Source organism: Fundulus heteroclitus, chromosome 1 (assembly GCF_011125445.2).
Source record: "Fundulus heteroclitus isolate FHET01 chromosome 1, MU-UCD_Fhet_4.1, whole genome shotgun sequence".
Classification (NCBI taxonomy): domain Eukaryota; kingdom Metazoa; phylum Chordata; class Actinopteri; order Cyprinodontiformes; family Fundulidae; genus Fundulus; species Fundulus heteroclitus.
The window spans coordinates 20391331-20418394 of NC_046361.1; the positions used below are offsets into that span (position 1 = coordinate 20391331).

Genomic DNA, 27064 nt, shown 5'->3' on the forward strand with positions numbered 1-27064 from the left:
AAAATACAGGTCTAAAAAAAAACATATTCGTGAACGTGAACAGTTTTGCGCATGCTCTGATTGCGTCGACTGGCGTTTGACATATCCGGAAGTAATACACACCGTATGACAACATTTTCCCCCATTCTCGCCGACAGCGCCGTGCATAAAACGCTGACTGGAACTTCGTACCTAAGTTTCTTTTTCTCTAGGATGTGTTTATCGTTCTCAATGAAGAAACTGCGCAGAAAGCATTAAAAGTCCGGCGCAAAGGGCAGGAGCAGATTCATTGGTACGCCCATACGCCGTAGGAAAGGAGACAAGCTAAGTCAACGCTCACCTTAGGAGTAGATAAAGTGGGTAAGTTTTTATAGTTTTAACTGTACGTATGAAGGCTTTGAGATGTTTTGAATGACTTACGCGTCCATTTCTATTTGTTTTTGGTTTATTTTCATATGTTTACTTTTGCAGATTTACATATGCTACCATAGTTTGAATTGAGGGCTGGCAAACAAACACGCCAAACAAAATCTAAACAACTTCCCACACACCCGTAGTTTAATAATGTGTATATGAAGATAAGAATCTACAGCAACATCTCTGTAAATTAGAATATCATCAAATCAATTTACATTATATCGCCAAAAGTATTTGCTCGCCCATCCAAATAACCAAAATCAGGTGTTGCAATCACTTTCCAGGCCACAGGTAAAAGCATGCAGACTCTTTCTACAAACTACCTGTGAAAGAATGAGTTGCTCTCAGGAGGTCTATGAAATCCTGTACTGTGATAGGATGCCACCTATACAACAAGTCCGGTCGTGATCCTGGCTCTTCATACTCAAGAGCCGTGGAAGGCGCCTTCTCTAAGTTGATGAATCGCACGTCTCCATCTGGTAATGTGATCAATGAGCCTGGGTTTGACGGCTGCCATGAGAACGACACTTGTCAGACTTTATTGTGCCAAGTGTAAAGTTTGGTGGAGGGAGGATTCTGGTCGTTGTCACTTTTCAGGACCTGGGCCAGGAAAAAAGAATTGTGTAAATAGAGATATTTAACCACAAATTAAATATGCTTCTTTAAATTGACGATAAAATAAACTGTTTTATTCAAGTATCGGATTCAGACCACTCGTTAAGCACCAAATAAGGAAGCAGATTTGTCATTTCAACATTTGATCTGAAACGTGGTAATCCTCTCCCAATAGATGTACGTTCTGCTTGTACTGACGAAGATCGCACATCTAGACGGAGCTAGACGGAGTAGCCGCATATGTAGTAGGCTTTGCTATTCACAGACTCATAGGCAGTCTGGAAGGGAGCGGAGGATGTAGAGTTACTGGGTTAGTTTCAGTGAAAAGAACTCAGAATGCTTTGAATGGATGAGAGTTTTGTGTGGATGACTTTGACTGTCCTCCACAGAGTCCTGACATTAATCTTATAGAACACCTTTTAGGATGAAGTAGAGAGGAGACTGAGCACCAGGCCGTCTCGTCAGTGTCTGACCTCACAAATATGGTTCTGGAAGACTGGTCAGAAATTTTTTTCTGACCAAATTCTTTTGTTATTAAACACACTCCAGAACCCTGTGGACAGCCTTATTATAGCTGCAAAGGGTGGCCCAATGTCATATTCAACCCTATGACGGTTTAAGCATAGGACGTCACTTAAGTTCATATGCGAGTCAAGGCAGCGTCTACCTTTTGGCATAATAGTGTACTTTGAAAGTTAAAATTACCATTGTTACTTGGAAAAGATCGCATCTGTTCAGTCTTCAACCTGTTTTTCTTTTACACAGATCCTAAATTGAACTGATGTAAACTGTAGAGTAAAATCAGATTTTATGGTTTTCAAAACAAGTCAGTGTTGTAAAGTGTCCGTAAAGTAGACGTAACTAGATGTAAACTTTTCAATCCTGTTCCGACAAGCCTTTAAAACACATTTAGTCGTAATTTGAATTAGAGGGATAAACACGAAAATCAAACATTCAGAGGCCTCCAGATTAACCTTGTCGACTGGTGTTTGCTTATCCACACATTATTGCATTTTAAAGGTCACATTCTTGCCTCTTCCTGTACGTTGAAAGTATTGTTCATTAAGATAAGATAAGGTAAGCTTTATTGATCTCACACTGGAGAAATTCACTTGTCACACATCGGCTTAGTGATTAAAAGAAGGTGCCAAAAAGGAGGAAAAGGTACATAAGGTATAGACAGTGGGTCCACATTTATATACAGTTTATCAAAGAAGAAGAAAAAAAAGAAAAATACAAAGGAAATAAAGCAAAGATTTGAGATGACTATGTACATTCAGGGTGGCTTATATACAAATACCAATTGTGCATTAGGGTGGTACCAGGTAAGGTAAGGAAAAAACTGGCCAATTCTCTCTTGATCAGCTGTTAAGCCAAAAATTATTCATACCCTTGTAGATTTAGGTTTGAAGAACACTTTTAATTTTGCCAACATATTTCTTCTTTTCAAATTTGAAGCTCATCACCTAAAATATGTCATCAAAATACCAGTAGAAATGTGCAATGAGCTGCTCAGCAGGCCCAAGGTGGGTTTAAATGCTGTAGTCCAAATAAAGATGTTTCCCTTTATTATTGAGAATGCTTCAATAACAAAAAATTCTTTTGTTATTGAAACGACAGAGGAAATGGTTAAAGTGGTTATCTGTCAAGTTGATCCTGGGCCTGCTCCACCAGAAAATGCATTGCAGAGTGGCTGCTGCAGGGCAAATTGTCCTGTTTCAGAGGGAGAATAACTCAGTTCAGGCCGCATGGAAGCTGCTTCACGGAAAATCTTGCGCCGTCCAAATCGAATGCGAGAGCTGAGGGTTTGCCCAATGTGGCAGAGTTGAGACTTTTTTTTGTCCCAGTTCACCCTGTATGACTGAATAAAAGATGGTTTGTTTTGACAGAGCCCAAAAGAAGACCTTGATGACAGCTGCAAAGTGTTGGAGTCTAACTTTTTAAGTGTAGAGACTGGAAAAACTCAGCACTACTATAGATGGTAGAAAATGCAGTGACAATGTACATGAAGGTCAGGTGTGCAGATTTATGAGAAGCTTTCACTCAGATAACGTTGGTCAATGTGAGTAAAATCCACCCAAGGCTTCCTCAGAAAGCAGGAAACCAAGGACATTCCATTGTAAGGTTTTCCAATGAGCGACATTCTGGAAGGAAATTGCAAACAGGAATAACGTGTAGGGAAATCTTCAAAGGTTTTGCAGCAGAAGGGGAAAAACAAATTTCAGCGAACATGCGGAAATGAAACATGATGTTCAATAAATTAGGAAACGAGGCTTGTTAGACAGATTAAAAGCACCTTTTGAAAATACCAACCTTGGAAGGATGTATTAAGCATACTTTTCATTAAGCCCACATCTCCACATTAAAATGTTTTTTTTTTATGTAATCTAATCTTATATGTCAGTTTCTCATTACCTGTAATCGCAAAATCATCCTAACTAACAGAAATAAAGGATTGAAAGCATCGTGCTGTGCGTAATTAATCTAAATGTGTTTCTCTTTGTGATGGAGTCACTGAAATAAATGAATTCTTCCCGTATTTTCTGTATTATTGAAAGGGTTTGTATTAAACTCCTTCGCCTGAGCAGCGTCTAACTTCTTGTTTGTCCTGTTTACAGGTCTGAGACGGTGAATCATGAGACTGACAGGTGAGTTGGACGTGTCCCTTTGGTTGTGGGGGTCTTGTCTAAAGAGTCTTATGCCTGAGGCTGCATGTGGTGCTTCTGCTGACAGGCCCCCTGCGAGGTGTGGTGGTGCTGCTCCTGGTGGGCTTCACCTGGCTGCTCGCAAGCGCGTTGTTCGGAGGAGAGAACAGTCTATCTGTGCGAAACATCTTCTCTGGTAAGACTTCTGGGTTTAGGGGGGAAAAATGTCAAAAGTTTCAAACATTGAAAGCTTTTCTTGTGTTAAATCCCAAGATTTATTTGCAAAATGATTTAAATTTCTTATAAGTTACATGCTTCTGGTCTCCAGTTTGAGAAGTTTTGGTCACTGAAGAGAGATTCTGGTTAAAAAACTGTTTATTAGCTCCTCTGAAGAATATTACAAGTACATGTAGGATCAGGGTCAACGTATAGTAAAATCTAGTCAAGTGTTTCTGCAATGGTATTTGTTAATTTATTCAGAAGATTGATTTTTTTATTTATTTTTTTTCCAGGCACTAAAGAGGAACCAACCCAGTGTAAGTAGAAAAGAGAAATCACACACCAAGGCTCTGTTAGTTTGCTTAATAATAGCTGGCTAATATGTCATCTATTTTAGCTGAACTGCGTCCACGGAAATACAAATGTGGACTTTCAGCCCCCTGCCCTCCAAAGCATTTGGCTTTCCGTCTGGTGTCTGGAGCTGCAAATGTCATTGGCCCCAAAATCTGCTTGGAGGACAAGATGTGAGATTTAAGCCTCTGAACTTCTCATTTCCTCATTTACATCTTTGTTCACCCCCGCTTCCCCCTTTTTTATTCTTTTTTTTTCACCCTATATTCTGTTTTTTCCCCTTCTTCTGTGCTCTCCTAACAAGGCCTCCAAGTATGTCTGGTGGAGCTTGATGCAAGTATTGTCTCAGTCTGGTGGTGCTGTATTATTTTGTGTCATGTTGGCCTCCTGGTTTATGCTGCTGCTTTGTTACTCTAACGTAGTGTAAATAGGTGCAGAAATGAATACGGTCCCCTGCTAAACTATTGATACCTCGTAGACATTTTCTCATTTTTCCACATTAATAACGCTCACTTTATCTTATTTTATTGTGATTTTAAGTGATAGACAAACACAAAGTAGTATGTGATGATAAAGTGAAAGGAAAGTTTGACAGGATTTTAAAAAATGGTTTACAAGCAGAAACCTCACCCCTCTGAGTCAAAACTTTGTAAAAACCGGTTTAGGATTGCAGCGGCTCCAGGCGTAGCACATCCAGACTGTTTTTGTCTGTTCTCCTTAGCAAAATAGCTGAAACTCAGTCACGCTGAACAGAACACATCTACAAGTACCAGTTTTCAAGACTTGCCACAGATTCCCAATTGGATTAGATCTGGACGTCGTTCTGTGGCTTATATCATGTCCTTGTTGCTGAGAATAGCTTTTGACAATTGACTCTTAAATTTCATAAAGGATATGCATTTTTATTTAATAGGTGAAAGATGTGGAAAAATCAGACGATTCCAATCATGTGCTGATAAATTGGTGCATTTCTAGCACAACCACAAGTTAAGCATTTTAACCCAAATAATTTATTCCATGTTTATTTTTGAGCATGTAAAAGTAGTTTTCGCTTTTTTATTTGGAAATCTAACCTTTGTGACCTGCAAGTACTTCCAACTTGGCAAAATGTTTCACCACTGATCCAAACTATTTTATTCAAGCTCTGGCTATATGTTTAGGGTAGTTGTCCTGCTGCCTCTAACAGGTTTTCTTCCAGGGTTAGATAGATGGATGGATGAAAAAACTTTATTGTCCTGAAGGAAATTTGGCTTGGGCTGCTGCATAATCTAAAACCATAGCTGTAACATTACATTCACACATAAAAATACTGCTATGAAAAATCCATAATAAGAAAATAAATGCATAAAAGAAGCATGTCACATTACATTCACAATAAAAAAAAATTGTTTCTATAATAAATCCACGGAGCTAAATGGTCAAGCATTTAGCTCCGTGCATCCTTGAATGAACTCTGGCCCAATTTTCTCTCCCTCCTGAACTAAATTATTCCCACAGTAGGACTGTATTGTATTTTGAGGGTTGATTTGAATGTTGCTTTGTGTTCATAGCCTAACTCTACTTTAAATATTTTCAAATCTTTATCTCTGTCTGTTTGTTGTGTTTCTTGCTTTTCATAATGCTTTTACTTCACTAATGTTCTCTAACAAACCTCTGAGACCTCCACAGAACGTCTGCATTTATACTGACATTAAATTACACACAGGTGGACTCTATTTATTTATTTATTTATTTATTGTTTGACATCTGAAGGCATTTGGTTGCACTGACTTTAGGTGTATAAATGTGTAAAGGAGGGTGGATACATATGCCCATCACATGCATTGAGAAGCAAGTAACTTCACAATTATGCTGAACTTTGTGCTAGTCTATCATATACATTTCTTAATAAAATATATTCAAATTTGTGGTTTTAGTGTGGAAAGGTTTAAGGGAGATGAACCCTTCTGCAATAAATGGTGAGGGTTTTGTTAAAGGGTTGTGTCTCTGTCTCTTAGGTTGTTGAGCAGCGTGAAGAACAACGTCGGCAGGGGACTTAATATAGCTTTGGTGAACGGTGAGACTCCTCTTCAACTAATGATGGACTTTGCTGTATGCGTTCGTACTGGTAATTGCAGGGAAGTTTTAAAGCTTTGGCTGTTTCTTTGGTTCAGGGGTGACAGGCGAGCTATTGGAGACAAGAACCTTCGATATGTGGGCAGGAGGTAACAAAACCCAGCAGAAAATAGTGCTTCAGCTGTATTCCAGCAATGGCGGCACACAGAACTCATAAAGTAAAACTCACACTTCATCTAATGCTTTTTTTTTTAGACGTGTCTAACTTATTGAAGTTCCTACGGCCCCTTCATGAAGGAACCCTGGTGTTTGTTGCTTCCTTTGACGATGCTGCTACAAAGTAAGCATCAGCGTGCAATTAGATTAATATGTGCATTCGGCTTATTTCCATTTAAGCATCTCTTTGTTATCCAAGTAAATGGGAGTATTATGTAGAACATGTTTCATTAAGCACTGAATGATAAAACTGAACGAGTAGCTAATTTTATACGTTTGTTTATTGTCATCCAGATTTTTAATTAAGTCAGTCTTGTTGACCAAATCTGAGATCAGATATAAAAAATGAAGGATGCAGTGTGTGATAATGTTGGCTTCTTAATAACCAAAACCTGCACCGTTAAAAGTGTCGATTTACATTTAAGCAAATTTGTTAAACTTGAACCATCGGACAATTGGATAAAAAACTTCTACAGAGAAAGCGTCAACAAGAAAGAAAACGCAAAAAAAAGCTGTTTTATAATTGCTGATTTGATATTAACTGGCATGAGATGCTTATCGACAAAACAAAATATTGCATTGGTAGGTCCTCCATTACTGCTGGTAACCAAACTGTATCTTATTGTAAATAAACTGTCTGATTTCTGTTGATTCAGGGCTGTAAAACATCACAGAATCAAACATTTCATTTCTGCATTTAAAAAGAAAGCAACACGGCTGTTTCTTTGAATATAAGTATATTAAACTGTGTACCAGTTTATAACTGATAAACCGACATGGTTCTTTTCCTTTTTGCTTTTGCAGAATGAATGATGAGTCTAGGCGCCTGTTTGAGGAGCTTGGCAGCACAGCTGTGAAGGAGCTGGCCTTTAGAGACAGCTGGGTGTTTGTGGGAGCCAAGGGGATAGAGAATAAGAGCCCCTTTGAGCAGGTATGATCCAATACTAGTAGTCTGCTGCCCTGGATGTTGGCAACAGCCTCCTATGCCTCCCTTTTATACTCCATCTGTGTATTACAATTGTCATTAGTTTACTCTATGGAAAACAATGGAAGTTAATTTACCAATGAAACCTGAGGGCGCCTAATTTAGTTCTCTATTCACTTTGTTTTAGGTTGTTTCTGACTGGTTCCACCTCCATTGTTGAGGTTGTGGCATTACAAAGTATATACACTGCCCGATTAGAAGTCTAATCACTCATCATAATACTAATACTTGGAGGATTTCTTTAATAACACGTTTGCACAGACTGTATTTTCTCAGTGGGATAATTATACAACTTTCATGATAAAAAAAAAAAAGTCTATTTTGGTTTGAATAGGTTATGATTTTTTTCTTAAATTACACAGAGACAAAGTCTGTCTATTTATAGTCTTTGGGATAAATGGCATTTAGCAAGCTGCAAAGAACCTGTATTCTTTTCATAACCACGAACAAGCTTTTGGCTTATACTGTCTGAATATTAGATTACTTGTCTTATCAGAAATGGCTTGGAGGCATACCTTGAAATTGTTCAACTTCACCTTAAAATCGACTTTTATACAATACAAACCTGGACCTAGGGAACAATGATCCTAAACACATTAAAAACAGGTTTTAGAGGGATAAACCAAGCTAACATTAAGCATTTTTGATTGCCATTTACCTCCACCGTTTTTAAAATGTATGGACTATGCTTAAAAGCGTAGTCCTTCTAGGACTGTGATAATGTCCTCAAAAACATATTGTGCTTTATCCAAATATTAGAGGGGGTACAACATATAGTTATACCTCTAAGTCTAATTTTGATTCTGTGTAGAATAGAGGTTAAAAATTGAAGTTTTGTTTTATTATCACACTTTGTAAAAATTGTTTGAATATGCCTTTAACAGCCCCAGATTAGTAAGGTTTTCATAATTAGTGTACATAGAGTTTTTACAATACTACAATTTTTAACTCTTCACCAATACTGAGAAAAATACTCTATACAATTTTCAATACTGCAGCAATCTTTTTTGAAGGCACAGGGTTATTTCTTGTATAAAGAGCAAAACAAAATGTACAATATAACAAACTTGACTTTGTTAATCAGGGCAAAATCAATAAGTTGGGGACAACTCAGCCCCTGTTTAGAGAAATATATAACTGAAGTGTCACTTTCTAGTTTGGCAAAAATGAGTAGACCAATTAAATATTAACACTAATACTATTAGTGTTAATATCCTTTATGGAAATATGCAACTTTGATTAGTCATGCAATTATTTTATTAGAGTTGCTTCCATTTAGCTGTTGATTCATGTAAATGTTACTACTGAGTAAAGTTAGTAAGTAATGTTACTACTGAGGGTCAAATAAAGAATCAATCCATACTAAAACAAGGTGTTTAAAAACTGACAGGGATCTCACGCACACAAAGAAGAACTTTTATAGCGTAAACAGGGGTTTGGTCCATGCAAATATATTCAGCAGCAGCTGTAATATTTCCGTCTTTCTTCTAAATTTGCATTTTATTTTCTTCAGTGATCAACAACAACAGCAGGGTACGTTGCTACGAGTTCCTTCTTTTTTTTCTGCTTTAATTTTCCACTTTAGTCTAGCTCCATCTTAACCTATAGTATTATTGGCCACATTAGCCCCAATGCCTCTAAAGCTAAACAAAGTAGTTGGAGATAATAAGTATCTTTGAAATAATTATTTTCTTTTTTACAATCGATTATATCAAGATTTCAATTGTTTTGATAACCTAAGTATAAGTGCATTTCTCACCAGCACAGTAACAGAAGTATGGTTTAAATTATTAATGCCTAACAAATTAAATAGTTTGCAGCAAGATCATTATCCAGCTTTAAAATAAAGCTGTGTAGAAATCATTGGCAATGAAAGACCAGTTTTATACAATACTAAACAATATCAGAGAATAGGGATGCACGATGTATCGGCATTAACATCGTTATCGGTTGATGTTAGTCGTTGTTTTTTTATCATATCGGTATGGATTCGATAAGTAAAACTGAGCCAGAGGGGGCGAGTAAAATATAAGTATTATATTATGCTGGGGGAAACCCTGGAGATGCAATGTCAGCAGTGAGGTCGAAAGAAGACGTGTGACAAGCAGTGTCTGAATCTAGACCAGGGATGGGCAACTTCCATGATAAAGAGGGCCACATTTTTTTCAGCACGACCATTGGAGGGCCACATGACCACGCACTTCAAATAATTGGATATGAAAGACGCTACAAATTATTCTTAATAAGAACAAATTTTAGATGAATTTATATCTGTATGTTTACTGCACCAACATATAACTATTTTCTGCATATAAATGCATTTTAATATGTCCTTAAGCAAAAGACAAACCGTTTGCTTTAAAAAAAAATAGTAAAAAGGGAATTTAAACTCCTCCATATCAATGCATTCAGGAGCATGGGACATTTCAACTTTACAAGTAAAGAGGCATAAAACGGAACAGAACTTAACTCAAACAATAACGTGTCTATCCAGAAACAGCGTGGGCTTTCTTACAATACTGAATGCTCTATAATTGTATTTCTGTTATTTTTTAATTATGCACATCTGTTAGCTTTTTATTCTGAAAAATCTAATGTCCCATGCTCCTGAATGCACCATAGCTTTCTGACGCTCGCGAATGCATCACACTGGTCTGTGAACGCGGTGCTGTGTAGATGCTTTGCAGTTTCAAAACTCACGTCGGCTCTCACGGTTTATTGTTGTGTGTGGATTGCAAGAGACCACAACAAATAAATCAGCCGTACCTCTAGGGAACGAAAACACCTTTGTCGTACTTCTTCCCATTTTGACTGAAAAATGTGACTTTCTCTGTCAAGTTTTCCCTTTATGCCACTGCTAGTGGCCATGGCTCTTGACTTTCTTCCTCGCTGTTGCAAAGCGGCCCGTGCCCGCTATTGTTTGGGTACGGTGCGCCCTCTATCGGTCAAATATATAATTACTTTTTTATTTATTTATTTATTTTTATTATTATTATTGATCCATTCGCGGGCCGCACTGAGTGATGACGAGGGCCGTGTGCGGCCCCCGGGCCGCCAGTTGCCCATCCCTGATCTAGACTATAGCCCAAATTCACAACGTCAGCATAGTTTCAGTCGGAACAAAATTGTACTAAATTTGACCAGCACAAAAACGTAAATGCTTGTTTTTTAACCGACATAACCGCTATATTAATATCAGATATCGCTATCAGCCCATATTTTCATTTCGGTGCATCCCTATTAAAGACGGTGGATTTCATCTGCAGCTGGTGATGATTATTCGTTAGCAAAAATATCGCTATTTGGCGATCATGATATAAAAAAAATGTCACCTAAAAGCTAAAAATGTTAGATGAATTAATATCCCTGTAAAGATCAGGAAAAAAGGCAGAAACTAAAGAGTCTAATATTGTGTGTTTTAAAACTGCCTTCTGAAGTTATCTTTCCTCAAGCAGGATAAAGTACTACAAACTGCTGAATCCCAGATTACTTGGAAAGCTCAGTCAGGTTCAGCAAAGTAGAAAGCATTATGCGTTATTAGCTGCTGCTGCTGTAGGGGCCGGAGATGCTGATCCCATCCTGTCATGTTGACATCAGTTCTGTTTGCCTGTTTTTGTTTCCATTAGCGCATGAAGAACAGTAAGGGAAGCAACAAGTACGAAGGCTGGCCCGAGTCCCTGGAGATGGACGGATGTATTCCCTTACGGCCGCCCCTCGAAGGTTAATTCTGCTTCGACTAGTCTCTCAGACGTCACGGCGACGCCTGACGTCTCAGCGGGGAAACAAAGTGACTGTTAGAAGGCCACGGAGCGTCTAAATACCTAAAACTCTTCACAGGTTCCATAAATAATATTGTGTTTCCCCTGCTTTGGAAAAAGGAGTGAACTGAATGTACAGATTATTTTTGAGCTGGAACCAGTTTGTAGAGGATTCCACACACTAAGCTTGCCTAAGCTGCTTTTGAGCTGAAGAAATGTTCCAGAAACAGTGAAAATTATGTCAAGGTAAGGAAATCTTGATATAACTGGTTGATGACCAAAGCGTACCTTTGATGAGTGAATAATATATCTTGATTTAAATGTCCAATGCCGTTATAGAGAAATCTAATTTACCTGTAGGATGTGTATTCTGAGTTTGAGCAAGTGAACTCGGTTGAACATTTGCACATTAGGATAAATTAGATCTGGTTCCTAATCAGAAAGAACGTGGGGGTTCTGTGTCATTAGCATAGGGTCTGTGGATAGATTTAATGTTTGCATATTTAAATGCAGTATCGTAATATAAGACATATTCTAATAAAGCTGTTCTGCCTGGCGATAACTGCCATACTATCTATGGAACTTGATGCACCAGTGGTTGCCTACATGTTTACAGATTTCTTTGGCCTTAACAGACATATATAAACAGATGAAGACTATTTATTTCTAATTTTTCTACACGCAACTCAAGTTTAGATTTTTACGTTCGCCTTGAATGCTTTCATAGTCTCAGGTCCACAAATATTTCCCACTGAGTGCTTTTCAAGCTTTTGCAGGTGGTCGAGTGTTTTTTTTTTTTTTTTTTTTTTCTAAATGAATGTATTCTCTTGGCGTCGTGCAAGCATAGTAGAGAGAAAATGTGACTAATGAACTTGTTTAATTGTTTGACTAGAAGTACATTTTAAAATACTTTGTCTGCAGTTCGTTAAGTTAAATTTGTGCAAATACATTTGTATAAAAAAAACATTAAAGTTTGTGTTGCACTGTGATATCAACAACGGGGGAAAAAATCCAAATTTGTCTTTTTTTTATTCCCTTCAATCAGGATTAGATTTCCACCAGGGGGCGACAAAGGTTCAAATGTGACGGGGGTCATCCAGTTTATTCTGCTCAAGGCATTTGCTTTTCTAAGCATCTGTTCTGGTGGGGAGGAAAGCTGTGCAGTGACTTTGGAATATTTCTGATTAAAAAGAAAAATAACCACACTTAATGTCCCAGAATCATGACTTAAGAAACAATCTGTTTTGTGTCAATACGATACAGCTTTTGATGTGAGGAAAAATGTGATGTCAATGTTTTATTATGCAATTTCAGAACAGAGAACGTGAGCACATAATTTGAGTTATAGTACATGTTGTTGAGGTTATTCCTGAGTCGCCTGTACTTATTTGTGTATAATTGTATACAGTTTTCAGTTGTCATGTTGTTCTTCTTCTTGCTATAGTGTTTTTAGTTAATATTTTTGCCTCCAAAATGTACAGTGTATTAAAGATCCTTTTGCTCAAACACACACGCAGATAAACCCATAATTAATCAAACCCCCTGGCATTTATGTTTACAATGTTTCTGTCATTAGAAGTAATGCTAACGTTTTTTGAGTGACACAGTCACAGCTCCAGATTAAATTTGATAGAGAATCTCTAGAGGATTGATGATTAGGGTAATGGCGAGGAGGCCTTCCATTCTCAAAGACTTGGAGTTCATCGCTAAAGATAAATCATGTCTGCAGACCCCACACATCCCAGGGCACCATCTGTTCAAACTTTTACCTTCACACAGACGTTACAGAGTTCTGCTTACAAAAAAAAAACAGCTGCCTCAAATACCATTTCTTCCCCAGGCTGTCACTCCGATGAACACTTGGCAGACATATTACTCAGCTATTCTATTGACAAACAAAGACGGGCATATTGTCTAGTTTCCTTCCAACTTGTGTAAAACGAATGTCCATCTATATTGGACACCATAACAAATCTGTAGGCAATACATGTGCTTTAGAATATGTAACTATATTTAAATGTCTGCACACTGAGAGTGTGTAACTGAAGTGAAATCCATTGCTTGTGTGCACAAAAAGCTGATTCAGCTTCTGATCCACTGTGCACCTAACTCTGTAAAGTCCAAATACTATTTTTTCTTTCTAAATAATCGGACTATTTTGTTCATTGGGGTGATGGTATGCTGGCGTTGTTTTTTTTTTTTTTTTTTTTAAGAGCGTTTTTAAAATTGTGCTGAGGAAATGGTAAAAACACATAGGCATCATAAACAGGTGGCGCACTGCCCTCTAGTGGCGGCAGCAGCGAAGCTCACCTTTTAAGGCGTTATGTTGATGATGATGATGATCCCCGTGCCAGCGCGCGCTCTCTGCCAGTACGCACGCGAACCTGCTGCTGACCGTTGGGATTCCTCCTGTCAGCGTTGATGAACACAAGTTACCGACTTTCTCCGGATTACCGTCACCGACCGAGCGCACACGGCTCGAAGCCGACAAACCGAGCAGCCGGTGTGGATGGATGGGGCGGTGATAGACATGTGTGAACCGACGCTAAGCAGCATCGTCTGAGCTGGAACACGTACGCCAGCTGCTCGCTCGCAGCCGCTCTGCCACACGCGGACACCGAAGCTCGACGGCTCCGGTTCGAGGGAGGGCTTTTCCAGCAAGCAGCCGGGGGAAAATGACAGACTCGGAGCCCCAATTTTTTTTTTTTTCTTAAAAATGTGTTGTTTTCCAGTATGAAAATATTTAGATAAAAAAAAAAAAACGTGATGCAAAATCTTGTTTTGGTCATCCGGACGGTTGTATATAGGCAATACAAATCCAGGCTAAATGATGTGCTTTTTAAATTAAACCACGCAGGACGGACGCTACGTTTAGGTGAGTTGTTTTTATTTATGTATCCTATTATTATTATTTGTTATAACGCCGTAGATGTTTGTTATTATGACACTGCTATACGGTGCCGTCTGATTTGGGCACAGGGGTTAAACTTGCGTATTCCGTGTGAAATGCTCAGCGTAGCGCAGACCCTGCCGTAGGAGACGGGCCCTCATCATAAACCGGGAGCTGCTGTAGGGTTTGACGCGCGGTCGCACCTCTGACATGGGGGACCAGGACAGGTGTGTTGTTGGTTTTTGATTAGTGGTGCTGCCTGTCGCCCTGCCTTCTCCCCGCACTTTACCTCTCATGTACGCCGTTTTCTGGAGTCAGCTGAGCTCGCTGTTAGCCAATAGCAGTGTTTCGTGTTTACCTCCGGGTCCAGACATCCCTCTGCCGTGTGCTGCTGGACCCTATAAATAAACATAAGGATCCGCGCGCCCGAGCTTCTCCCTGCCGCATGACACCCGTAGAAATATTAAACAAAAAGCATACATGTTTGAAGCGTGAATGTGTAGTTTTTTGCGTTTTTGGAAATTTTTTGCGTGTAGTTTTAGCCTGTTTTGTATGAATAAAGCAAATCCTCTCCTCCCTAATTCCTCTAAGCTGCTGAATCGCTGTCATCCTCATCATTTATCCACGCCGGGGGCTTCGTTAAGGAGTGAAAGGGCTTCAGTTCGGCATGTGCCGGACTATTTAACGCTGCTCAGGTATTATTTAATCCTGGCTGATTAGAAAGCTTTTCTTTCACCTTCATCTGGGTGGTTTTGCTCACTGAGGGGAAGAAAGGCGAACAGAACAACCGAGAGGGGTTAGATAACACACATCTTTCTCCCTCTCTCTCTCTCTGTTCTGCTCTATCTCAGTGAACAGTACAGTGTGTGTGTGTGTGTGTGTGTGTGTGTGTGTGTGTGTGTGTGTGTGTGTGTGTGTGCTGCTACCTACACTCGAGTCTCACATGCTTGACCTGGATTACACAAAAGTCCTTGTTGTTGTTGTTTTTTTTTTCCTTCTTTTTCTGTGAGCCTTGGGTTTCCCTAATAGGACGAGAACAATCAATTGTGTTGTTTGATTCCAGCGGCTGGCATTTGATATTTCTCGCAGACACGGAAGCAGCAACATGTGCTGATGAACGACTTGCTCAGACGTTTATCCCGCTGGTCTTTTTGTAAGTTTTTTCTCTGGCCAATTCTATTATAGACAGATTTTTAGGTGGATTTGTGAGATCATATCGATGCTGACCCAAACTGTGGAGCCGAGATACAATTCTGCGGAAACATGTTCAGTGTAAGTTATTAAATGTTATGAACAACTCGAAGTAGAGCCTGCTGGGCTGCTTTTCATCTATAGGGAACAGGAAAGCATTCCCTCTGTGAAACACGGTGGTGGCAGCATCATGCCGTGGGATTTCCCCCCGCCCCCCACCAGGGCCAAGAAAGCTGGTTAGAGTTAGCGATAAGAAGGATGGAGGTGAAAACTGCATTTCTGAAAGAAAAACCCCATTATAGACTGCAAGGTTGGCCTTCCAGCAGAACGACGACTCTTAACCTAACGAGAGCAATGTCAGAAGGGTTTAGATCGAACTATATTTAGTCATGCACTACTCCGTGTTGGTGAAATAAATCGAAGTTTATGGTTGTTATATAGCAGAATATGAACGGGTATGAAAACTTTTGCAGGCCACTTTAAATTAAATTGGGATTTTATCATTGCTGATGTGCTTGCATCAGAAAGCTGCTGAGGTCTTCAAGGCTTGCGTACAGAGATGCTGTGAGTCATGCCTGTTAAATGCGGCCTCTCTCAGGAACTGCGCTCTTTGTATTTATCCATCGGTGTGATCAACAGCTGAGCTGCAGGGACCCAACATCATCAGTGAAGTTGCCGCTTCATTCAGAGCCCGTTTGAATGTCGGCCAGCAGCATTCAGACCTTGTGCTTCCTCTGTCTTCTCACATTACTCAGCCTCCATCTCTTGCTGTAAATCTCTGTGAGACTAGAGCAGAATTGGGAGGGGACGGAGACAGGTTCGAGCATCGAATTAAGCACGCATGGAGAAGTTGGAGTTGCAAAGCAGGTATGAATTTGGCTTTGATTTGACCTCAGCCAAAACAAATTGCTGTTCTACCACTCACTAAGTTATCTAAACGCAATTAGACGGGGGCTGCTGTTTTTCAGTTTCCAGACAGGCGGACGTGTTAAATGTAGCCGACCCCCTGGTGCAGCTTGACCATGCTCACTCTGTCTGCTGATAAGCTACAGAATTATGTGCAAAGCGCTGCAGCTTACAGGTGATAAGGCCTCAGACAGTGTTGCAAACAGAATGTAATAACCATTGAGAAGCAAATCCAGGCATACATTTACAAATGACCTTAAAGTTTCAATAAGCAAAATGCAATGAAAAAAACGTTAGATTTATGGAAAATCTGACCAAGAGGCAATAAATATAAAATAAACAAAATGAGACCTAAAATTGAGCCTTGGGGAACGGCGCACTTTAAAAGTCTGGCCCCAGAACAGCATTGGTCAAAATGAACTGAGAAAGTTCTGTTTTCTAAATAAGATTTAAACCATTCAAATACTGGGCCTCTCAGGCCAACACAATGTTTTAATCTATATACCTATATACATGTATACATGTATTATTCTATATTATATAATATATATATATTATATATATATTATAATATATATATATATATGTGTGTGTTGTATTACATGTGTGTGTGTGTGTATATATATATTATATGATAGATATATATATATATATATCTATATATATATATATATATATATATCTATCTATTATCTTCTTATTGTGTGTGTTTCTTATATATCTGTCTCTGTCTGTATACTATATCTCTATCTTATCTCTTATCTCTGTCTGTGTCTCTCATCTCTTCTCTCTCTCTCTATCTCTCTATATCATAATTCTCTCTCTTATTATCGCTCTCTCTATTGTCTGTCTGTGTGTTCTCTCTACTCCTCTTTCACTCCTCTCTTATCCTCCTTTTTCTATCTATTCTCTCTTCTCTCTTATCTCTCTCTCTCGTATCTCTTCGTCCTTCTACTCTCTCTCTCTCTCTCTCTATCTATTGCCTATATCATATATTATATATATGCATATTTATGTGCATCATTATCTATGTGTGTATGGTGTATATATGTATACATATATATGTATAGAGAGAATACAAACATAAGCATTATAAAAAGTATCTATGGCCATCAAAACCCTGACAATTATAGTCCTGTTATGCTCCATTAAGGTTGCAACATGTACTACATAGTGCTTCAAATGCCATTTGTTTCCTCAGTTAAGTGTTTGAGCTCTGAAATGGAAAATGACTCTCAAAGCTTTCAAAATGTATTTTCAGTACCCTAAAAAAAGGAGAATGTATAAAATTACATTGACATCCCTAATTATAACAAGGTTGCTGTTGCTCTTTGTGAGGAAAACTAAGGTGCAAAATCAGGCTAATAAATGTGCGGATCTAAACCTTTCAGCTCTCGTGTTTTTCAAGGTTTTTCTATAAGACGCTCTAAAGAAAACAAAGAGTCAGTGTTTTGCATTCCAATTGGTCAGTGGAATATTTTTCTATCAAACTGAACAAAAACAAAACATGACATGAAAATGCAAGAGACCACCATCTCCTCTTGTATCTAATGTTTAAACTGTAAAACTATGCAGCTAATTAGAAGAAGCGGAGTGTTTTTTTATTTCACTCATTGTTCGATATTTTGCCGTCAATTTTCTTTCCGTCGCAGTTTTATTACATTAGAAAGCTTGGACGGCACCTGCTCCCCCCCCTCAGCCCGTGGCGCGAGACGTACGAGCGGAAACTATTCCTATGCTAATGTAATCAGCTCCTGGTTTTTTTTTTTTGTTTTCTTTTTACTTCCATCGTTTAAAAGCGTTCTTCCTCTTCTCCGTTCTCCGCACACAACTGTAGTTGCTTCTGTCGGAGCAGAGATTTAGCCGCTCGCTGCAGTCGTGCACAGCAAACATTGGCACATACTTTATCAGACAAACCACCCCTCCAACAACCCACTTTTTTGTCTCTTCTCCCCCCCCTCCTCTTTATCTCTCTCTCATTCTCTTTCACTCACACATTTTTCAAACCCCATCAGCTACTGAGCCTCCCCCTCCCTCCCTCGCGCCATCTCTCTTTCCCTCTCTTTTTAGAAACTCTACTGTCCGCCTGCTCCCACAAACTGCAGTCCCTTCCTGCCCCCCACCACCACCACCACATTTTATTCACTCTTTTCATCCGCATGCCCCCCCCCCCACTCCCACCGCCGGTCACAAAAACATGGCTGGCACACACACACAGTCCTCCGGCTCTCATTCTATCGACCCTTCTAATTTTTCAGCCGCTGCCTGGTAAGCTGAGGTCGCTGCGAAAGAACAACGCGACCGCAGTATTTTATTCCGTTTTAATTAGCCACGTCAGAGTCTGTTTTTGTTTGGAAGACTTAAAGAATCCACGCTGCTGTCTTCTTTATATTGGTTTCCAAGGAGCCAGGTTTGGTTTGATTGATACTTCTCTAATCGACTTGAAGTTGTTGTTTTTTTAGTGCCTGATCATGAGCAAAAACAACAACAACAACAAAAAAGCCTTGCTATAGATGCAAATAACAAGGATATTTTTATATTCAGGTGGTGCCTCTTCTTTTGTTTCCTATTGAGAGAGCAAATGCCAGCCTGCTATAGTAAAGATAAACGGCATCGGCCTAATGTGTTTTTACAGTTGCACTGCAAAAAGAGAACTGCAAAATAAGTCAAATTTTCTTAAAATGAATGTATTTGCCCTTGATTTGAGCAGGTAAATAAGATTATCCGCCAATGGAATGAGTATTTTTACCCCTAAAATAAGATAACTAGATATTCTGCACTTGAAATAAGATGATGGAGATGAATTGTTCCTATTTTAAGTGCAAAAATCTTATTCCATTGGCAAATAGTCCTATTTACCTGCTCAAATCAAGGAAAAATACTTTCATTTCAAGAAGAATTTTCCTATTTTTATTCTATTTTTCCAGTGTGTATAGAGAGGATCATATCTTTGGCACTCAGTAGGCAAACATGTCATGATGATTTTAGCTGCGCATTTCAGGGATTATTAGGCAGCTGCAGGTGTTTTCTCCGAGAGTCCCAGGATGCCCAAAGGCAGACTCAGTGCAAAAGTTCAGCTCTCACGAACTGGAGCGCCGACAGAGATGCGAGGAGAGAATGATTCTGACATGTCAGCCAGACGTACGCTGCATGCTGCGGCGGTCAATTTGCTTGCCTGGGCGAGATGTCACAGCTTCAGCCGCAGCGCTGCTTTTATTATCTTCATCTTTAGTTGACCACATTTGCCCACATGAGCAGTTGCTTGGTCATTTGACTGGTGTCAGGAAATTCCTCTCGGCATTCATGCAGTGAAAGGGGGGACGGGGGGACAGGACGGACGAGTGACAGTTTTCATGCATATGTGTGTGTTTTTCCTCTGCGAATAAAAGAGGGCGCGTGTAAAACAACAAAGTTTGTTCTGACAGGCTGGTGCGGTTCAGTATTTGTGTCTGCGTGTGCATGTGTGTGTATTTGGGAGGGAGACCGTGAGGGTGTGAGACAGAGAGAGGGATGCAGTTGAACGTGTTTGATGTGCTGTGAAAACTCGGTTCGGTATGTGGCTTTTCATGGGAACTCCTTACCCTGCGGACGTAGGCAAATAAGCTCCTGTTTAAATGCCAGCTTCCTTTTTCCTTTATTGTGTATTGTTCCTCCTTCGGGTCGTTTACTTACTGTTAGGATATACCTCCAGAGACTAACTGTATTTTTACAGTATGTCCCCTATGGGTTGCCATAACTTTGTTGTTTTCCTTTACTTTTAGTCACTGTCAGATGTACCGATTTTCTTTTTTCTGAGAATAGCTGGCTAGCCACCCCCATAGGATCTCTGAGTCAATTTTCTCCTTCCTTCCCACAATTCATACCAGTGTTTTGTACTTATGCATTGCTATTCTTTCTCTTCCTACTTCTATTTTGTACTATAAACTATTTGTTCTCAAACCGTGATGAATTTTATTTTTCCTTGTAGTTAAACTTTTCTATAAATGATACAGATAAATGACAATCTCCCCTACCCCATGCATGGAGCTGCTCCAGGACTGGAAAGCTCTTTTAGTGACACAATGCTGCATCCCAGATGCTCAAATGAGCGCTTCTGTGGGTCTAATCTGCACAATTATTAATAATATGGCATGTTTTTGAATTGAAAAAATGTCCCTTTAACAATAAAAGCAAACAAGCTGTGGGATCTATTTTGGAAATATTGATGCATCATTTATTGCTGGTGTCAAACCCAATAATAATAGTTTGACATGTAGATGTGTGGCGTTGCGGCACCGGGTTGAATCAGGGACTCGTCTTTGTCTTTTACAGCACGTGTCTTTGTCCTTGGAATGCTGCTCAGCTGGAATTCTTGCTTTTCAGTGTCCCAGCAGTCGGTCTGGGCGCAACATACCGTGATTTTCCTTCGACTGACAGTTACTGACATTGCTTGTCAGACATGTTCACTTTGAGGTAGGACACAATAGGCCTGATGTTAGTGTAAATGACCGCGTTGTGAAAGAGAAAAGACAATAATGAGGTTTTCTAGTAGACAGGATGGAGTAAGGTCTGGACTGACGTGGGGGGGGGTCCTCCGGTTGATGTCTTCATAGTCCTGTATGCCTTGAAAGTTTTGATGTGCCAGCGATGTTCTACTCAGGTGCAAAGAGAAGGACTAGAAAGTCTCAAGTGATAATCTGTAAAATAAAATTGGTTGGGTTTTAAACTAATAGCAAGTGTGTTCATTCCCTGATCTTCTTACCACCTTTTTTGCTCTCTGTTTTTACTGCTCAGTTTCACTCCCAGTCTAACCACATTCTTCCATGCAGGAGCTGTCTCTTTACCGTAGTTTGCTTGCTTTCGTTATGTTTAGAATGGTGAATAAGCTCTTTAATGGACCTGTAAGTGATTGTCTACCTCTGTCCCCTGGAAACTGTCTCCAGGGTAATGTTGGGCATGCTGACACCCTCATGAAACAGCAGCCAACAAAGAGGTTGTCGCACCCTTCACTGTCTTGTCATGCGTGTTGGCGCATTGAAAGACATGTTTGGTGTAGTTGAGGATTTCAGGTGGATTTTGGGGAACATCAAATCATGTCAGGTCTATGCTTTTATTGCATCGGGAGAGGGATTCCTTTTTATATTTAAGAATCAGCTGATCATCTGACAATAAAAGCTTATTGGTCCACCAGTGCTCCCAAGTAATCAAGTGATTGCCCGTAGTTGCAAAATTATTCATAATGTAGGTCATGCTGTCAGTTTCACATTCAGTTTGAAGCATCTAACAAGTCGACGCAATGACATCCGTAACAGCTTGAAATGCATGGCATAGCATCTGCATAGAGAGGCATGGGATTAAGGAATGTTGTGGTTGGGTATTTTCTGTGATACTGAGTAGCAGACAGTTTCATTAATTATGTAGCAATGGTGGAAATGTGCGACCTGCATGGTATGTGAGAGCTGCAGGGTTTATAACATTGGGTAAAAATATTGTTTCACAGTGTCATTGTGTTTATACTAATATTTTAAACCAAAATGTACACCACCATGTTTTCTATTTTTACTACTAATCCTAATGTAACACCGACTATTACAGTTATAAAAGTGACTGACATTTTTATTTTAGCACATAGACTTAGAAAGTGATGCAGAATAAACACCTACTCTATAGCAGTAGTAGTGCCTGTTGTACAATTTATAATCCCTTTTTGCTGTTCTGCTCTTTATTGAGGATCACAAATATAACAAGTTGCTATTTGTTGGTTAATTAGTTGAGGTGTCAGCTCAGTAAGCTATTTTGCAGTCAGCTGCTTATCAGACACACTACACTTGCCTTGCCAACTGTAGTTTTAAAACAGTAACCTAAACAAGAGTGCTATAGTTTACACGCCATGGCTGTTCTTCTCAACCAAAATCAACAGCTACGTTTACATGGACAAAAGTAATCAGAATAAATGGCCGATCGGAGTGAAAAAGCGTCATGTAAGCCCAAAAATCGGAATATTATCATCAGATTTATCTCAATCGGAATGAAATTGTAATCGAATGAGAGGGCAGGTGTATGCCGATTGATAATCCGATCAACGTGTATTTAAACAATTGTCAGGCTCAAATTATTCAGAATATTCCGAGTACTAGCCAGAGTGCGCATGTGTGCCCGACGTAAACGTGACGTATTTCTGCATTGGTGAGTAGCGGAAATACGTCGAGAAGCAAAACTGTCATGGCTCCTGATACAACCTTTCCATTCAAAAAAATAAGAGCTTAAAATTGTTGCTTACTCTGTAACGTTTCAACTGTAATTAGAACATCGTGCAAGTCCAGCCTGGGTGCCAGAAGACAAACAAACTCTTATAATACTGCTTTGTTGACTATTTTTTGTTATTTAGCAAAGACTGAAGTACTTCTTCTTCTGTGTTTGGTTTAGGCGAATTTGCTAACTGCGCATGTCAGAGTGGTTCTGTTCTGAATAAAGCCGGGTGCATATACACACATTATGATTGGATTCATTGTTTGTGTGTCCATTTAAATGGTACAGTCCGATTATTTAATCCGAATACATTTTAATCCGATTGTGAAATTCTGTGCTTGCAAACATAGCTACTGTTAAAGCAGCAAGTTGACCATCTTTGGTCAACATGCCTAGCTGTTTGAGCGAAGATGCGCTGATGATTTCTCTTGGCTGAGGCCTGTGGAGTCATGGTTATGAGTAGTTAGTTGTTTGTTTATCAGATCTCTACTGCAGATGTCCTGTCGTCACTCCAGTACAGTTCAACAGTCACTCCTTTTATGAATTATTTACACCCAACTGGCCCCTAGATCGTCATCCATTTTTAATGGTTGCAATTGCAGTGCACTGACTGCAGCTCTCTGTTGACTAATGGAGCTGTTGAACACAGTTTAAGTCACAAAAAGCTGATAAACAAGGGCTGTATGATTGATTAAGCTTGCTCGTTAAAACTTTATGAAGGTTAAGATTTATGTTTTTAATTACTGTGCAGTCACTGTTCATTTATACCTCAGATCATTTTGGTGAAAGGCCTACAAATAAGGCACATTCATAAATGCTTAAGATTAAATTCATACATGGTAACTGGAAGTACACTACCAGTCAAAAGTTTGGACTCACCTTTTCATTCAGTGGTTTGTGTTTATTTTTATTACTACCTCTGGGAACTCCTTCAAGACAGTTGGAAAACCTTTCAGGTGATTAATCGCATGAAGCTCACTGAGAGAAGACAGAGACTGACCAAAGCAATGGTCAAAACAACCGAGAGCTATTTTGAAAAAGCTAAAACATACAAGATGTTGGCAGTTTTTTCACAATTTTGTGTTTAAGACATAATTCTATATACTTTTCAGTCATAGTTTTGATGTCTCCACTAAGTATCGGCAATGTATAAAGTCATAGAAATAAGGAAAAGCCATTGAATGACAAAGGTGAGTCCAAACTTTGACTGGTAGTGGAAGGCTTGCCTCTTACCTTTACTTTAGATACCCAGATATGTTAGCAGGTTAGAAATTCTATCCAGTGCATAGCTGAATATTAATACCTTGTTTTGTTTTTGTCTTGCAGATTCACTTGAAGATCTTCTGATATAAATTTAAAAAACAGCTAATAAAGCTCTTCATCTTTCCCAGGAGGTGTGAAGAACCCTGGATTAGTGAGCTGCACTCACAGACCTGAGGGTTTCTTTGAGTTCTGCTATGCAAGTGGATTCTTAAAAATATGTAGGAAACCTAATAATAAGGACATTGAAGACAAAAGCTGTTCTTGAGCTCATGTGCTGTCATCCTTTTCAATTACTATATAGCAGCAGAGAAAAGAGATAAAGAAGGAAAGAGTAAACAAGAAGCAGAGTGAGTCAAGAATTTAAACCAACTATAACGTGAATCACGGATAAAACACCTTTCAGACCAAAAGTGGTGCCTGTTTGACCACAGAAAGACAGAGAGACGGAGACTGACGGAGAAGCAAAGGTGTGGAGGAGGAGGAGGAGGAGGTCTAGAAGGGTTGGGAAAGATCGTTCTCCATGGCTACAGACCCAGGAGAGCCCACAGGCACTGAGGACTCTTCTGAGAAAGCTGATGGAAAGAAGGAGGAGGACAAGGAGCGAGAGGTCAGGACAGACCAACAGAGGGAGAGGACACCTAACTCCTCTCTGGGCCTCCCCTCCTCCCAGGCTCAAATGGACACAGAGAAAGGAGGAGATGATAGAGGAGGAGGAAAAGAAGAAGATGCCTTCCAGAAGCCTGGACAGACCCCACATCTAGCCTCTTTGCCTTCAGTACCTGTCGATACTGGTCAAAGACGTCTGAAACGGGAAAAGCGCTTCTTCAGGAAGAGCGTGGAGATCTGGGAGGCAGATGATGAGGCAGTGATGCCTCCCGACGCTCCTCACAGCGCTCCCCCCCTGGAGCTGTGCTCCACAGATTCAGTCTTTGACAGTGGCCATCAACAAGGAGCTGCCTCTTCCTGCGTAGCCTTGGGGCGTGACCCCTCTCAGGGCCAAGAGCCTGGAAAAGATGTTCCATCGTCCGCACCCACCCCGAGTGTGCGAGAGAGGGACCGTGAGCAGGAGGAGGAGGCAGAGATGAAGGCGGTAGCCACATCTCCCGGCGGAAGGTTTCTTAAGTTTGACATTGAACTGGGCAGAGGAGCCTTTAAGACGGTGTACAAAGGCCTAGACACAGAGACCTGGGTGGAAGTGGCCTGGTGTGAACTACAGGTAAGGCAAAAGTATTTTCTTGATAATACTCAATATTCAACTGGTGAGCCTTCATCAGCAGGCACAGCCACGTGCAAGATGAATGTCAAGCCTACTGTCCCAGCGTATTATAAGCCTGGCGGGCCGCCCGGCTTTACTCACCAACAAAAATGAAAATGGAGAAACATAGCTTCAAATCCCAGTCTGGAGTCTTTCTAACCTGACAAGCCAGATGAATTTCATTCCGCCTAGCTTCACTCACATCCATCTGGGACCTCTCCCATAGAAAGTGATTTCTTCAACCAATTTTATTTTCCAGCCAATCAGGACGCAGGGCTGGAGTTTCATAGATGTGACGTAGTGAAGAAGCGACCGTGAGACTGTTTTGATTCAGACAACAATGGCGGCTTGCATCGAGGAAGCAAGCGTTAACATTGATGCTGCTATTTCTTCCTTGTTGTCCAATCTACCTAATATTGTTTCATTAGAGAACGGCTCTGAAGGTTTTTGTTGGTGGAAACCATGTTTTCGCCCTTCTCCTGATCGGATTTGGCAAGTTTTGTTTTTTCCTGCGACGTTCTCATCAGCGTCACGGGTTGGCTTCGGTGTGAGTGGTTTAAATAGCACGTCGACAAAGATGACAGACAAGTGGCTTATCCAATCATATGGATAAGGATTTTTGATAAGGCCCAGCCTTCTGAAACGCCATTCCTATGGATCTGTTCCAGATGGAGGAGTGGTGCTAGGCGGAGCGAAATTCATTTGGCTAGGGTCAGGTTAGAGTCTTTCTGCACTGAGCTTGCATGTAGACCTTATCCATGCGAGGTGTGCATTTATATGTGACATGCTCAAAGCTTGGTATATTCTTAAAATCTATCCCTGCTTTCAGTCTTTTGTGGAAAGTTATCCCTAGGCTGTCTGGTGTGTTCCTCCATCTTTGTGATGATGTTTGTTCAGTAATGTTTTCACTATCAAAACATATTAAAGTATGTCTGTTTCTGATTCTGATTCTGATTCAATCCGGTGAGACCCGCACAGAACAGCTGTATTTATACTGAGATTAAAGAACCTTTTTAAGCTTTCCTCCAAGGCAGAAATATACGCTATGCTCTGTGTTGGTCCATCGCATAAAATCCCAGTTTAGTACAATAATGTTCATAGTTTCCAAAATGTGGAAAAGGTTCTAGAGCTATTTATACGTTTGCAAGCTCCTGAGGGTCTAATAGTGGCTGAATGAAACTCTTTGTCATGCCTGAACCTTGCAGTGGGAGGAAAATAATGAAATGCAGCTTGAGTGGACTCCTCTAGACTTTACATTCTATACCCAACAATATTTAGCTATTCCTATAATTAATACAAAGCATAGTAAACTGTATGAATTAAACATTTGGTGTGAGATGGACTTTTCATCTTAGCCTCACAATAGAAAGCAGTGTTATGGTAAGCGCTTCGATTTGACTGTTGCTTTGTGGGCAAAGTCAGTCATGTGTTTGGTTGGGAGCTAATTCCAAAACAAGAGCCTTGGCTAATCCTTAAGATCAGCCTCTGTCTATTGGACTAACAAGCAGCAGGCGTGCCCCTGTTTGACCTTTTCTGGTATTACCCCCAACACCTACTGAATCCGCCTCATGTCAGTAGCAAGCCGCTGCTTCTACAACATGCCTCTTGTCATATAGAGGCCAGATTATATGAGAGTCACGTTCAGTGAATTAGAAATGTATTTATATCAGTAGCTCAACTGACTAAGTAAAACACAATACTTAGCTCAGGTACATCAGACTGACGTTTTAAAGCTTCTACCTCTGTTGTTTAGAAATATTTGACGCCTACAGCTTATGAAAACATCTCATTTGAGATTAAAATGTTACATCAGACCAACAACAAACCAGCCTCCTTGGACTGCTTATTCACTTTATTTGTATTGTGGTTGTATACTTTCATTAACACCGTGTACTCTCACTTTATATTTCTTTGGGTTTAACGTGTTTTAGTTCAGAGTGAAATGCGAGCATGTAGCCATTTGGTACCAAATAGGATGCCCAAAAAGACGGAAACATCTATCCTACCGTCCATCCATGGCGTGTTCATGGAGGGTTTGGGTACCTGTCTCCTGAGAACAACGGGCAAGAGGCAGGGTACCCCTTGCCTGGA

At 40.0% G+C, this 27064-nt stretch overlaps 2 protein-coding genes across 3 annotated transcripts in view; both read left to right on the forward strand.

The window, feature by feature from the left end:
• Nucleotides 1-70: 70 nt before the first annotated feature.
• Nucleotides 71-12445, forward strand: fam3a (FAM3 metabolism regulating signaling molecule A). Of its 2 annotated transcripts, none has more exons than XM_036137494.1 (10): nt 71-339; nt 3630-3659; nt 3745-3852; nt 4169-4192; nt 4273-4399; nt 6224-6282; nt 6380-6430; nt 6537-6621; nt 7302-7428; nt 11109-12445. In XM_036137494.1, the coding sequence occupies exons 2-10, from the start codon at nt 3647-3649 to the stop codon at nt 11205-11207; spliced, it is 693 nt and encodes a 230-aa protein (XP_035993387.1). In that variant the 5' UTR covers nt 71-339; nt 3630-3646; the 3' UTR covers nt 11208-12445. The 2 variants fall into 2 exon arrangements, with proteins under 2 accessions (XP_035993387.1, XP_035993392.1); XM_036137499.1 differs by having other exon boundaries at nt 71-335.
• A 1095-nt stretch (nt 12446-13540) lies between these two features.
• si:dkey-151g10.3 (serine/threonine-protein kinase WNK3) overlaps nt 13541-27064 on the forward strand; it is a 56405-nt gene continuing 42881 nt past the window's right edge. The window contains exons 1-2 of the mRNA XM_021318484.2: nt 13541-14115; nt 23782-24934. Coding sequence (XP_021174159.2) covers nt 24239-24934 — 696 coding nt within the window. The 5' untranslated portion in view covers nt 13541-14115; nt 23782-24238. The remainder of the gene's footprint in view (nt 14116-23781; nt 24935-27064) is intronic.